This window comes from Tympanuchus pallidicinctus, unplaced genomic scaffold (genome assembly GCF_026119805.1).
Source record: "Tympanuchus pallidicinctus isolate F22 unplaced genomic scaffold, pur_lepc_1.0 scaffold25, whole genome shotgun sequence".
In the NCBI taxonomy this organism is placed as follows: Eukaryota; Metazoa; Chordata; class Aves; order Galliformes; family Phasianidae; genus Tympanuchus; species Tympanuchus pallidicinctus.
The window spans coordinates 3,362,989-3,373,805 of NW_026294742.1; the positions used below are offsets into that span (position 1 = coordinate 3,362,989).

At 48.5% G+C, this 10,817-nt stretch overlaps 1 protein-coding gene and 1 long non-coding RNA gene across 5 annotated transcripts; one reads left to right on the forward strand and one right to left on the reverse strand.

Moving 5' to 3' along the window:
- The first annotated feature begins 621 nt into the window (after positions 1–621).
- Positions 622–6,105, forward strand: SIRT4 (sirtuin 4). Of its 3 annotated transcripts, none has more exons than XM_052689878.1 (5): positions 622–1,242; positions 2,010–2,515; positions 3,501–3,795; positions 4,637–4,840; positions 5,322–6,105. In XM_052689878.1, the coding sequence occupies exons 2-4, from the start codon at positions 2,016–2,018 to the stop codon at positions 4,787–4,789; spliced, it is 948 nt and encodes a 315-aa protein (XP_052545838.1). In that variant the 5' UTR covers positions 622–1,242; positions 2,010–2,015; the 3' UTR covers positions 4,790–4,840; positions 5,322–6,105. The 3 variants fall into 3 exon arrangements, with proteins under 3 accessions (XP_052545838.1, XP_052545839.1, XP_052545840.1); XM_052689879.1 differs by lacking the exon at positions 622–1,242 and adding an exon at positions 1,249–1,411; XM_052689880.1 differs by lacking the exon at positions 622–1,242 and adding an exon at positions 1,419–1,516.
- Positions 6,106–7,415: 1,310 nt separating this feature from the next.
- Positions 7,416–10,628, reverse strand: LOC128084088 (uncharacterized). Of its 2 annotated transcripts, XR_008208330.1 has the most exons (3): positions 10,407–10,628; positions 9,829–10,227; positions 7,416–9,101 (listed from the first exon to the last, which is right to left on the reverse strand). It is a non-coding gene; the product is annotated as an uncharacterized LOC128084088 (long non-coding RNA). The 2 variants fall into 2 exon arrangements; XR_008208329.1 differs by lacking the exon at positions 10,407–10,628 and having other exon boundaries at positions 9,829–10,398.
- Between the last annotated feature and the right edge of the window lie 189 nt (positions 10,629–10,817).

Genomic DNA, 10,817 nt, shown 5'->3' on the forward strand with positions numbered 1-10,817 from the left:
GATCGGGCTGTGCTGTGCGGCAGGCGCTCCTCCTTCTCCTTTTTTCTCTCCTCCTTTTTGTAAAGTAATAATTATTTTTAAAAGGCTCCTCTCTAATGAAACAAACCCTCAAATCCTGCGGTTTATCGTGAATATGGATGGAATGGAATGTGGAGACTGAAACGTGCACCGAGCAGAGAGGCACAACGAGGTGCTGGCAGGGGCAGCAGGCAGGCAGCCCAGCACAGGGGTTGTTCCAGCCGGGATCCAGTTTTCCAGAAACTCTGAATAACCGAATTGCAGAGAGCATCACTGCCCGGAGAAAGCCAGCACCGAAACCGATCGGCTTCCTTGGAAGCAAGGAGAGAACTGCCTCTGCAGACTGTAAGACATACAGGATTTTTCAGGCACTGTTTGAAAATCTTTAAAGCTAATAGCAATTGAGCCTCAGTATCATTCACCACGCACCACTGCTGCTCCGTTGGCTTTCTGCCACCTCATAGAATCGTAGAATCACTCAGGTTGGAAAAGACCATAAAGATCATCGAGTCCAACCCCAGCTACCCTAACAACCCTCCGCTGAATCACGTCCCTGAGCACCACATCCAAACGGTTTTTAAACACGTCAGGGCTGGTGCCCATTCCAGTGCTTAACAACCCTTTACTGCAAACCCTTTCAGTTTCCTGATATCCAACCTCATACATCATCACAGTGGCTCACTGAGCCAGCAGAGCTGCACCTCCTGCAGCAGCTTCATCTTTGTCCTCCATGCCTCCCTAGAAAGCTGCACGCAGAGCAGCTTGGCCACGTTAACTGCAATGCAGCAGACCGGGTTTCCACGACTTGTCCCTCCTTGCTGACATGTGCCCATATTCTCCAGTTATGCCACACATACACAAAGCTGAGCACGCTGGGAGCCCTCAGTTCTCCCACTGTTCATCATTTTGAGGCCAGGACCTGACACTAGCAGGGAAGGGAAAATGTCTTTTTTAATACAAGCACCTACGATGCATTTTATCACAGCTGCTACCGCCGTCTGAACACAAATCAGAGTTTATTTTATTCCCGGACTGTTCCTAGAGGGCAGCTGCGAGGCACCCGGCGCCGCACGAGGGCTGTAACCCTGCAGGAAGCTGGGCTTCTGTTCTTTGAACCACGGGAGCTGTAGTCGCCGTGCTGAGGGCTGAGCTGCTTGCAGACTGCGCTTCCCACAAAGCCCTGCTGGCAGGAAGCCCTTCTCGGAGCTGGCAGCGCTATGAAAGGTACGCGGTTGGGCTCTGGTTGCTGTAACATTGCTGTCTCACCAGCCACGTCGCTGTGTGACCCCGCCATGTCGCTGTTACAGCAGAAAGGACTCGGGTGGCACAGCTCTGAATTCCCAGCCTGTCTGCTGCCCTGTGCTGCCTGTCCTCTGCCTGCACAGCATTTCGGGTGGGTGCTAAAGCCAACGCTATCCGTGGGCCTTTTTGGTTTGTACCGCTGACGTCTGAGCACTCGGGTTTTCAAAGCAGCCTTGCATTTCCCAAGAATTCTTCTGTAAGTTTCTCCCTGATGCTGTTCTGGTGCTCCGCAGTGTCTCTCAGACGTATTTTTTTTTGCTTCTAAGCCTTCCCTGCATCCCCCTTTTGTGGGCCAGCCTACACGCTGTCTCCATTTGTGGGTCACAGCTCCATTTCATTCCCCGTCAAAACATTTCCTTCTGAGAGCTCTTTTGATGGTGAGGGACAGGAATGGGGCACTGGAAGCAGTTTAAGCACTGGGAGCTGCCACTGGGAGCATCGGGATGGGTGTTCTTAGAGCCAATTACTGTTTCACTCTGTACCTTCTGAGCTTTCCTCTGTGTTACTCTGTGAACAGGACATGGAAATGTAGGAATGCTGTCTTATTTCCAAAGTAATTTGGGTTTCTTTACAAAAAAAAGGAAAAAAAAAAAGTGCAAAGAACCATCAGCGTCATTTTCTGGAGAATTGCAAGACAGCAGGCCCTTTGCTCTCATTTACCTGCCTCGTGTCCTGTTCTTGGCTTTTAGCTCAACATGTTCCCTGCCAGGAAGCTCCCAGGATGCTGCAGAGCCATCAGACCACACCATCTCCAGCGCCGCTCTGTCCCCAGCGTGTCCCCAAACCTGGCTTTTGTACCGGCCTGCCTCCCCCCGCATCCCGCAGAAGTAGAAGAGATGCAACGTTTTATTTCCAGCTCCAAGAAGCTGTTTGTAATGACCGGAGCTGGAATCTCCACTGAGTCGGGGATCCCTGATTACCGCTCAGAAGGAGTGGGGCTCTATGCCAGGTCGGACCGGCGGCCCATCCAGCACGTTGAGTTCGTCCGCAGTGCCAGCGCCCGGCAGCGCTACTGGGCGAGGAACTTTGTGGGCTGGCCACAGTTCTCCTCCCATCAGCCAAACACGGCCCACCTGGTGCTGAGGCAGTGGGAAAAGCTGGGGAAGCTGCACTGGTTGGTGACCCAGAACGTGGATGCGCTTCATACCAAAGCTGGGAGCCAGCGCGTGACAGAACTGCACGGCTGCACGCACAGGTACTCTCTGGGTAGAGGGAAGATGGTTGACCATTGCTGTTCTGCTCTGGGTCACCAGTGTGTAGGTGCAGTGTTAGCTGCTGAGAACGGAGACAGCACATAAATGCGCTGTGCTAGTGGAGATGGGGGGTCAAAGGCGAGAGGGCAGTGCCAGGAACGCTCAGGTCAGGCAATCAGAGCAGAGCACTGCAAGCTGCCTGTGATCACCCAAAACTTCTAGGTGAAAAAGCACAGCCTTGACTGTGAGAGGGAATTCAAGGTAGGGGTCAAAGTGCATAGAGTAGAGAATCCCTGCAAAGCAACAGCTGGAGGCAGGCAGCTCACTGGCCTGTGTGAGAAACACGCTCAAAGATCAAAAATTTCTAATCAGGCAAAGATCTCTGTGAAGAGCAGTTTATTCATTATTGCAGTAATGGGCACACACCCCCTGCACACAAGGCAGAAATTGTGCAACTGGTCAGTAAAATCCAGTTAGATACCCTGGGTCCAATGCAGGTGAAGCCTCTCCTGGCACTCACTGGTTCAGCATCTCAGGCTCACGATCTTCCAGCACTGTTGCTACGTTACACTTCCACACAATGTCTGTTACCAGCCCACTGTCTTTGGGTATGTTCTGTACTTTTTATGGCAATAGGAGGACAACATTTTCAACTATCTGCACGCTTGTTCTGTCCTGTACCAGACTCTCCCTACCCTATACGATTACCTTACCTAGTGCCCATGCCAATTTTACCTAAGTTGGAATGCCCCAATCTCAACTTTACTCTGCTCAGCAACTTTCTTTGTGAAAGGCAACTTATCTCCTATGCTACATACAGAAATACTGGGAATTTCCACTACAAAAACACAATCTACCTCTCACCTGCACTACGCAGTACATAAATGTAATGGAAACAGACTGCCCAGGCCTTGTAAAGAACAAGTTATGGCTCCAGGGCTTCAGCTGATGTAAAGGTCTCTGTTCAGGCTTTGCTCTGCATTTCAGGATTTTCTGCCTGACCTGTGGTGATCAAACCTCACGCTCTGAGCTTCAGGAGCACTTTGAAGCTCTGAACCCTAGCTGGAAAGCTGAAGCCCTTGGTGTGGCTCCAGATGGGGATGTCTTCCTCACGGACGAGCAGGTGCGCAGTTTCCAAGTCCCAGCTTGCAGGAAGTGTGGTGGAATCCTGAAGCCTGATGTGACGTTCTTTGGAGACACAGTGAGCCAGGAAAAGGTGGATTTTGTGCACCAACGGCTGGCAGAGTCAGACTCCATGCTGGTGGCAGGATCCTCTATGCAGGTAGCAAAGTCTTCCTCCCACACTACTTCCTGTTTCTGTACTGCTGTTTGCAGCAGCCCTTGGTCCCATAGCTGAGGACGGCTGCTTGCTGGCAGATCACCACAGCCACTTCAGCTTCTCAGTAATTATTAGTTTGTTGGGATTTGGATTTTAGGACCCCTAATTCCTAGTTAAACTTCTGAGGAAGAGAGCAGAAAAGCCTCCGCTTGCTGCACGTTGTATCACAGTGTGTTTTCTCTATTAGCCATTATCTTACAAGTGCAAGGTAAGGTGGTCTAGAAAACCCTGCTGTTGAACCTGTGGAAGCTTGAAGAATTAATAAGCAATTTTCCAAGAACAAGTTCTATTACATTAAGAAAAACAACTTTAACACCTTCCAGAAAGGCATAAACCAAAGGCCTGATTGCTCTTCTCTTTGCTTCAGGATACTGGAGATAAATTCCTTGAGCTCGCCCTTTTTGAGCTCATAATCCTTCATACAGGAATGATTGAAATGCCTTAGGTTCATTCTTGTAGCACCTAAGCTGGGCCATGTGAGAACCACCAAAGCAGAATCGTTTAAGGACCTATGATAAGTAGCAAAAACTGCTGCAGAGAATTAGTGAAAGACAAGAACTTTCCCTTTGATGTATTTTCTCCAAAACTGAAAACTTTTCTCTGGTGAGAGGTTAAAAATTGTTGTCCTTTTCTGAATGGAGAAACCCCCTACCTGAATTAAGCACAGCTGCATAACACAGCATACATATACAGCCCATTTCCCAGCCAACCATCATCTGTTTCACTTTCTGTCACTGTTCTTTGCCTGTGCTGCTGATAACTCTGTCTTGTGGTGTTCCTGCAGGTGTACTCTGGTTACAGGTTTGCGCTGGCAGCCAGAGAGAAGCAGCTGCCAATAGCAGTCCTCAACATTGGGCCCACGAGGTTAGATCACTTTGCATCCCTCAAGCTGAATTCCCGCTGTGGAGAGCTGCTGCCTTTGCTAGATGCACACTGAGCCAACGAGCTGAGCAGCAGTGGCTATCAGGGGTAAAATTCTCTCTACAAGGTGGGTACCTCCCGGGGCAGTCACCTTAAAGGGTAAGAATGAGGGTTTAAATAGCCAGCAGATGCTGGAGCTGAACTGAAATCCATTCAGACAACTGAAATCCATTCAGAGCATCGGAGCCTGGCTGCATCTTCCCACCTGTCCCTGGGGTGCTCAGGTGGGCCGTGGTGCCACCTCCTGCCATCATGGACAACCATGAGGGTGCTCCCAGTCCGCCTGGCACAGTGGCAGAGCTGCAGGGGATCATCTGCAGATTCAGAGAACACGATCAGTGCTGGTGCCTTTGCACACTGCAATCTTTCTTGGTAGCAGCGCGGATTCCTGAGGGCTTCTCGAGTCCCTGCTGATTTGAAAGCTGTGCCTGGTTGAACTGATCTGGTTCATCAAAACACCGCTGTTGTGAAATGTGAATAATGTAAATGTAATGTAAATGTAATGTAAATTTCATCTGTAAAGCAGCTTCTTCTCTCCATTCCTGCAGGACTTCATCTCTCCACAGGGGAATTACTTCGGTCTGAAGGGCAGCCATCAGATCTTTACACGTGGCACCCGGTGATGCCAGGAGAGGGCAGCAAGCCTCACACATGTCAGCCTGACAATTTTCTGCACTGAAACCATCTCCACTTAACAAGGAAGAAGAAAGATGAAAAGGAGGGAGTTTTTTTTGCCTTCCCTTACTGTGTAAACAGTTCCTTTTCTCTGCATTCACTGGCAGAGGACCAGACTGGCACGGGATATTCAGACATCTGAGAACAAAATACTTTTTTTTTCCCTTTTTTTTCTTTTAAATAGTTGTGAAGAATGGAAGACAGGGAGTTTGACAGAGTTACTGCACACAGAACAGCACAGGAGAGTGATATGGAACACCCAGTACCAGCTGGATCCCAGGTCATTTGTGGGCAAACATGGAGCATACAGAGAGGGTAAAGGAGGCAAAAAGAACTGCACAGTTGTCATTCCCCCCAGAAATGGATCAAAAGAGGAGCTGAACAAGAATACTGCTCTTGTAATAAATTATTTGAAAGCATGGGCTACAGAGCTGATAGCAGCAAGGAGGGGAAGTCAGCACTGCTCTCACTGCCAGCTGAACTGCTTACTATCAACCTTTTAAAAATGGCATATTGTTGAGATGCCAGAGGATTTAGTTTCAGCTAATCTGACCAGAGCTGCTTTCAGTGTCACTGCTGCCTTTTCAAAACTGCATTTCTAAAAGGTGTTATTTAATTAATGAATAGCTAAGTAGCAAATTAAAATTGTTTACGTGACTGTTTCTATTTGTGTTGTAATTTCCTCTCCCTCCTGTGATTTATTGTCAGTCTCAGTAGCCAGCTTGGTTCATTTTTTCCATTGCAAAAATGCAGGATGTAATTACTAACAGCTGATGAATTAAGAGATACAATTAAGTCTGTACAGTAGGTTTCCCTAGGGATTACCTCAAGCTTTTGTAGACGTGATTTGGTACACTCCTAACAGCAGATCCATCCCTGCTGGGCAGCCACATTTTGTTGATCCATAGGGTGGTATCTTAAGACAAATTATACCACATGTGGAGTAAAAGATAGAATCTGAAACATTACATTTTGGATCCAACTTCCCACTTCATTCTCCCACTCCCCTCCTGGCCATGTTGGGGTCTTTCAAAAGCCCAGTCCTGCCCTTCACCCAACAGGCCCCATATTACTATTCTGACAAGAACTGTTAACAAGCTGTTGGATGCAAGGGTGCCAGAGTCATTTGCTAAGAGGGCAGTAAAAAGCAAGGAGATCTGACCACAAAATGCTACGTTGCTTCTCTTTTGTTGTCACTTCAAACCCATCCCAAGTACAGAATCCAGTGGATACAGGGGATCAATCCTGCAGAAAGTAAAGGGAATCAGATATTCAGTGTTTCAACACTCAGTTCTAAGGGCCAAAGGGGACAACATTTCACTTAAAAGCCACATGAGAAGCATTCACTTCTGCTCCCATTCAAGGGAGACCCCACTTTCCAGTGTGAAGAAATCTGCTGTTTGGTAGTGAAAAAAGCTCAGAGATGTCAGTCTACTTCTGTGCAGCACTGCTGTCCTACTAACCAAAGCTTTGGCACAAATCATTGCTGAGGCATCACAGTTTCTACACACAATCTGGGTGCCTGCACCACGTTTATTCACTTAGGTTTTCCATGTAAGAAGACATTTAAGCCTCCTTGGCAGAGGAACCGGGGCCGGGGTTTTCACTCTCCACATCATCTTCTGTACCATCTGGAAGCTTGCACAGCACGGGCATGTTAAAAACAGGGGCTGCAGGTTAGATGTCATTAGTGCCAACATTCTGAGATGGCAGCATTGCCAGGGAGTCCAAAACAAGAGGCCTCATTTCTAGTGAGGACTCAAAATTACCAGATGTGACAGGTAACTCAGCCTTCTATCTGTGCCTCTTTTCCAGTTCAGCAGTTGAGTATCTGGGAGAGGAGAAGCAGGGCGTCTCTTCAGCATCACTGAGAAATGGGTTGTGTTACCCTGACCCTCCACTGCTTACACTACATGCTTTTAAGTCGCTAGGGACAGAGACTTAAAGCAGATAATGAGCATTTGCAGTAAATTTCCTGTGCATGGTTTATTATCATATGTTAACAAGCATACGATTAAAACAAGTATATGAGGTTGAGACGAAATTGTCCTGTTTTTGGTGCCAAGCTGATCCAGCACTATTAAAGCTGACCTACACACCATTGGGAACTAAGTTTGCCCATCTGAGAAGTGCCACAGAAAGCCTGAAGTTCTAAACCAAAAGCCATACCTGCCTTAACATTGACCAACACCTTCCCCTGTCACTTCTTTGGGACGGTTTGTGTGCGATGCAGAGAGATAACAGCTACCAAAAGCTGTCACTGCAGGTAGCAAAGACCAATCTTGAGAAGCCTGCTTCAGGCTTACTGATGTAGTTACCACTCTGAAGGGAGTTACAGAAACCTCCACAGTTCAGTACAAAGAACACAAACCATCCACTGGCTGAAACTAACAGGAAAGGCATGTCACAGAGCTGGGGCAGTGATTTCTTCCCCTTTTGCCAGGGAGGAAATAATGCCTTGTCTGCTCAAAACCAGCCTGGACCATCCACCACAACTGAACCTTCTACCTTTTCTGGTCATCACTGTTAGGCCACTACACCAACAATTTCAGACCTGGACTTGAAGTGGCAGCTCTGTCCATCTGTGGTTAGTAAAAGCACACATTAGCCAACAATACTTTTTTCTCCCCCCAGAAAATTAGCTGAAATCAATAGCCTGAAAACAATGTACTCCTCCCTTTTTTCTTACAGCTTTTCCTACCAGGACAAGTTCCTGAGGTTTGGCTACAGGAGCTGTGAGTACCTCAGAACAGATCCTTCTGCCCCTCCTCTGGAAGTGGGGTAGGAGTTACCCAAAGCAAATAAAACTGCTTCCTATTTAGCAATCCTTGTCTTCAGTTCTGCACAAACCCTCAGAGCAAACTCTGTAACAGAGCCCTGCAGCCTGAGCCATTTCACAAACAGTGCTCCAGTGAAGGCAGCACAGACTACAGGAGGCCCGAAGGATGCTGCCTTGCAGTCAGACAGCTCCTACCAACAAACCTGCTGATTCATGATTTCTTAGAAAGGACCAAAGATTCTGGCATTGTGAACTTGGGAGGTTCTGGAGCCTTGGAGCAAAAGGGGCAAAATCCACCTTCTAGAGTGTACCTCTTCCCACACAACAGTCCTGGATGTCGTCCCTTCCTATTCTCACCTGTACAGAGAAAAAGCAGACATTTCAAAGCAGAGCCAACTGACTGCTTTCCTTGGTCTATTCACTCAAAACCTACGGCTTGGGCAGGACAGATGGAGCCTTCTCACATACCCTGTCCTGGGGTACCAGGTAAACAGCAGCAATCCTGAGAGGACAACTGGTGTTAGAGGGAAAGGAACGAAGAGGGTCTCAGCCAAGTGCCTGAAATCAGCATTTCTTATCACATCACCCTGAATCCCTTACAGTGTCTCAGTGCAGAGGTTTCAAGATCTAAATTAACTTCACCTGAACAGCTGTGTTTTTTAGATTACAGAAAAAATTATACACGTGAAACAATAAATGTAGAATAGAGGACGTCACCTTTTCACTCTGACTGGTGGGGCCATTTTCATCACCAAACAAACACTGTGAAAATATCTTTCAGATGCCAGATTTCTTCTGGCTGAAGCTTTCTTTCCAAAGGGCAGGAAATTCTGGAACATGGGCTGCTAGATAGCTTTGATTTCTTCAGGTGGATCTTAAAAAAAAAAAAAAAAAAAAAAAAAAAAAAAAAAAAGAAGAAGAAAAGGAAAAAAGGTGGATGATATTTTTTGAGTAACAACAGAAAGCAGAGCAGTAATCCTTTTCCTCTGATCGTACTGTTTCTGCAAGATTTGTTAAGTGGAGGATTCTCCATTGGGGTCTGTCACCTGTGCACCTAAGTCCTGACAGATACAGGAAACCATGCAGAGGACACAGACGGACAGTGAGGAATTCATGCTCACTCACACTGACAACTGGCTAAGCAGGCAACAATTACAAAGGCTAAGAATAGAAGAGGAGGGAAAGAAAAAAAGAACAAAAGCAGTTTGTGTCAGAGGACGGCACAGCACAGTGATGCGTGCACACTCCACACAAGCAGGCTGGAGAGCCTGACCCATGCGAGCTGCCAGCCCTTGCTCAGCCCCTGACAACACAATGCAGCTTCAGCATAAGCATATCAAAGTTGTGCCTATTTACTACAACAAACTTGCTTCAGTTTAAAACCACTGTTCCAGATACAGATGTTTCCTGCAGGTCTGTGTGCAGACCCCAGTCCTCTCCCTTCCCTAACTAACAAAAAGTACCTCGTTACCACAGTCTGTATTTTTTCCCCCTCCTTCACTACTAAGCACCGTAAGAGGAAAAGTTGAGCCTGAGTGGAAGAATAAAAGTGGAAACGCGTAGTATAGGTCTGCAGACAGAAACAGAAACACAGTCATTACCCTGAGCATAGTTGTTTGCTTTCTGTATGCGTTGTCTCAGCTGGCATATTTTCTCCTTTAATGCTGCAATGCCCATATGGTTGGAGCAATTCAATGTCCCTGCAGAGTCCAGCAAATCTTGGCCTAGAAAACAGTAAAGAAGAGGATGCTGAGACTTCAGCAACACAAAGCCACGGTCTCCCCAGCACGTCCCCATCTCTGCCACTGCCTGGGGCTGGGCACTGGACACTATGGGACAAAATTCCCTACCTGAAGTCTTGCTGGGGGAGCCGTTCAAACCTACTGTCCAGTCTTCTGCACCACCAGATGAGTGTGAACAAGAAACACAGCCAGCATCCTCCACATTTCTGTGGAAAACCCAGAGCTCAGCGCTTCCAGAACACCCACAGATGTGCACAGCTGAGGGAAATAGGAAATGAACATTGCCACAGAGGCAGGACTCAGTCTGCCCTCACACGGAGTAGCTGCACGCGAGATGCACACACTCAAGTTTCATTTTATTTCCCAAGAAGGATGTGATTCACCATCCCACTGCGTGACCATTCTAACACCCTCAGAGCCCCAGCCCCCCACAGCACCATTCCCGCTCCTTCCTTCTTCTGCCCCTGCTTTCTCAGAGCCCTCTCGCAGATCCTCGGGCTCCATCTCATCTTTGAGAGCAGCTCTTACAGGCACAGCTTGCTGTAGGTTAAACGGCGCTCAGAAGGCCGCACAGCTCCTCACGGCATAGCTAACTCCACCTCAGCCCCGCAGCCCAGCTCGGACACGACTCGCCCGGAGCGGACGATGGCCAACGGACGCCTCAGCCCTCGCACGGCCGCGCCCCCAGGGACGCGCAGCACCAGGAGGAGCGGCGGGGCCAAGGCCGACCCGCGCAGCACCACCGCCCGCCTTCCGCGCCCAGCCGAGGGCCGGGAACGACGCCGCCTCCGCGAGGAACGGAACGGCCCGACCGCCGCCTGAGGCGCGGGATAACGGCCTCTCGGGGT

Coding starts and splice junctions, on each gene's coding strand:
- SIRT4 (XM_052689878.1), top strand. CDS start 2,016: ATGTTCCCTGCCAGGAAGCTCCCAGGATGCTGCAGAGCCATCAGACCA. Junction 2,516..3,500: donor CTGCACGGCTGCACGCACAG/GTACTCTCTGGG, acceptor TCTGCATTTCAG/GATTTTCTGCCTGACCTGTG. Junction 3,796..4,636: donor TGGCAGGATCCTCTATGCAG/GTAGCAAAGTCT, acceptor GTGTTCCTGCAG/GTGTACTCTGGTTACAGGTT.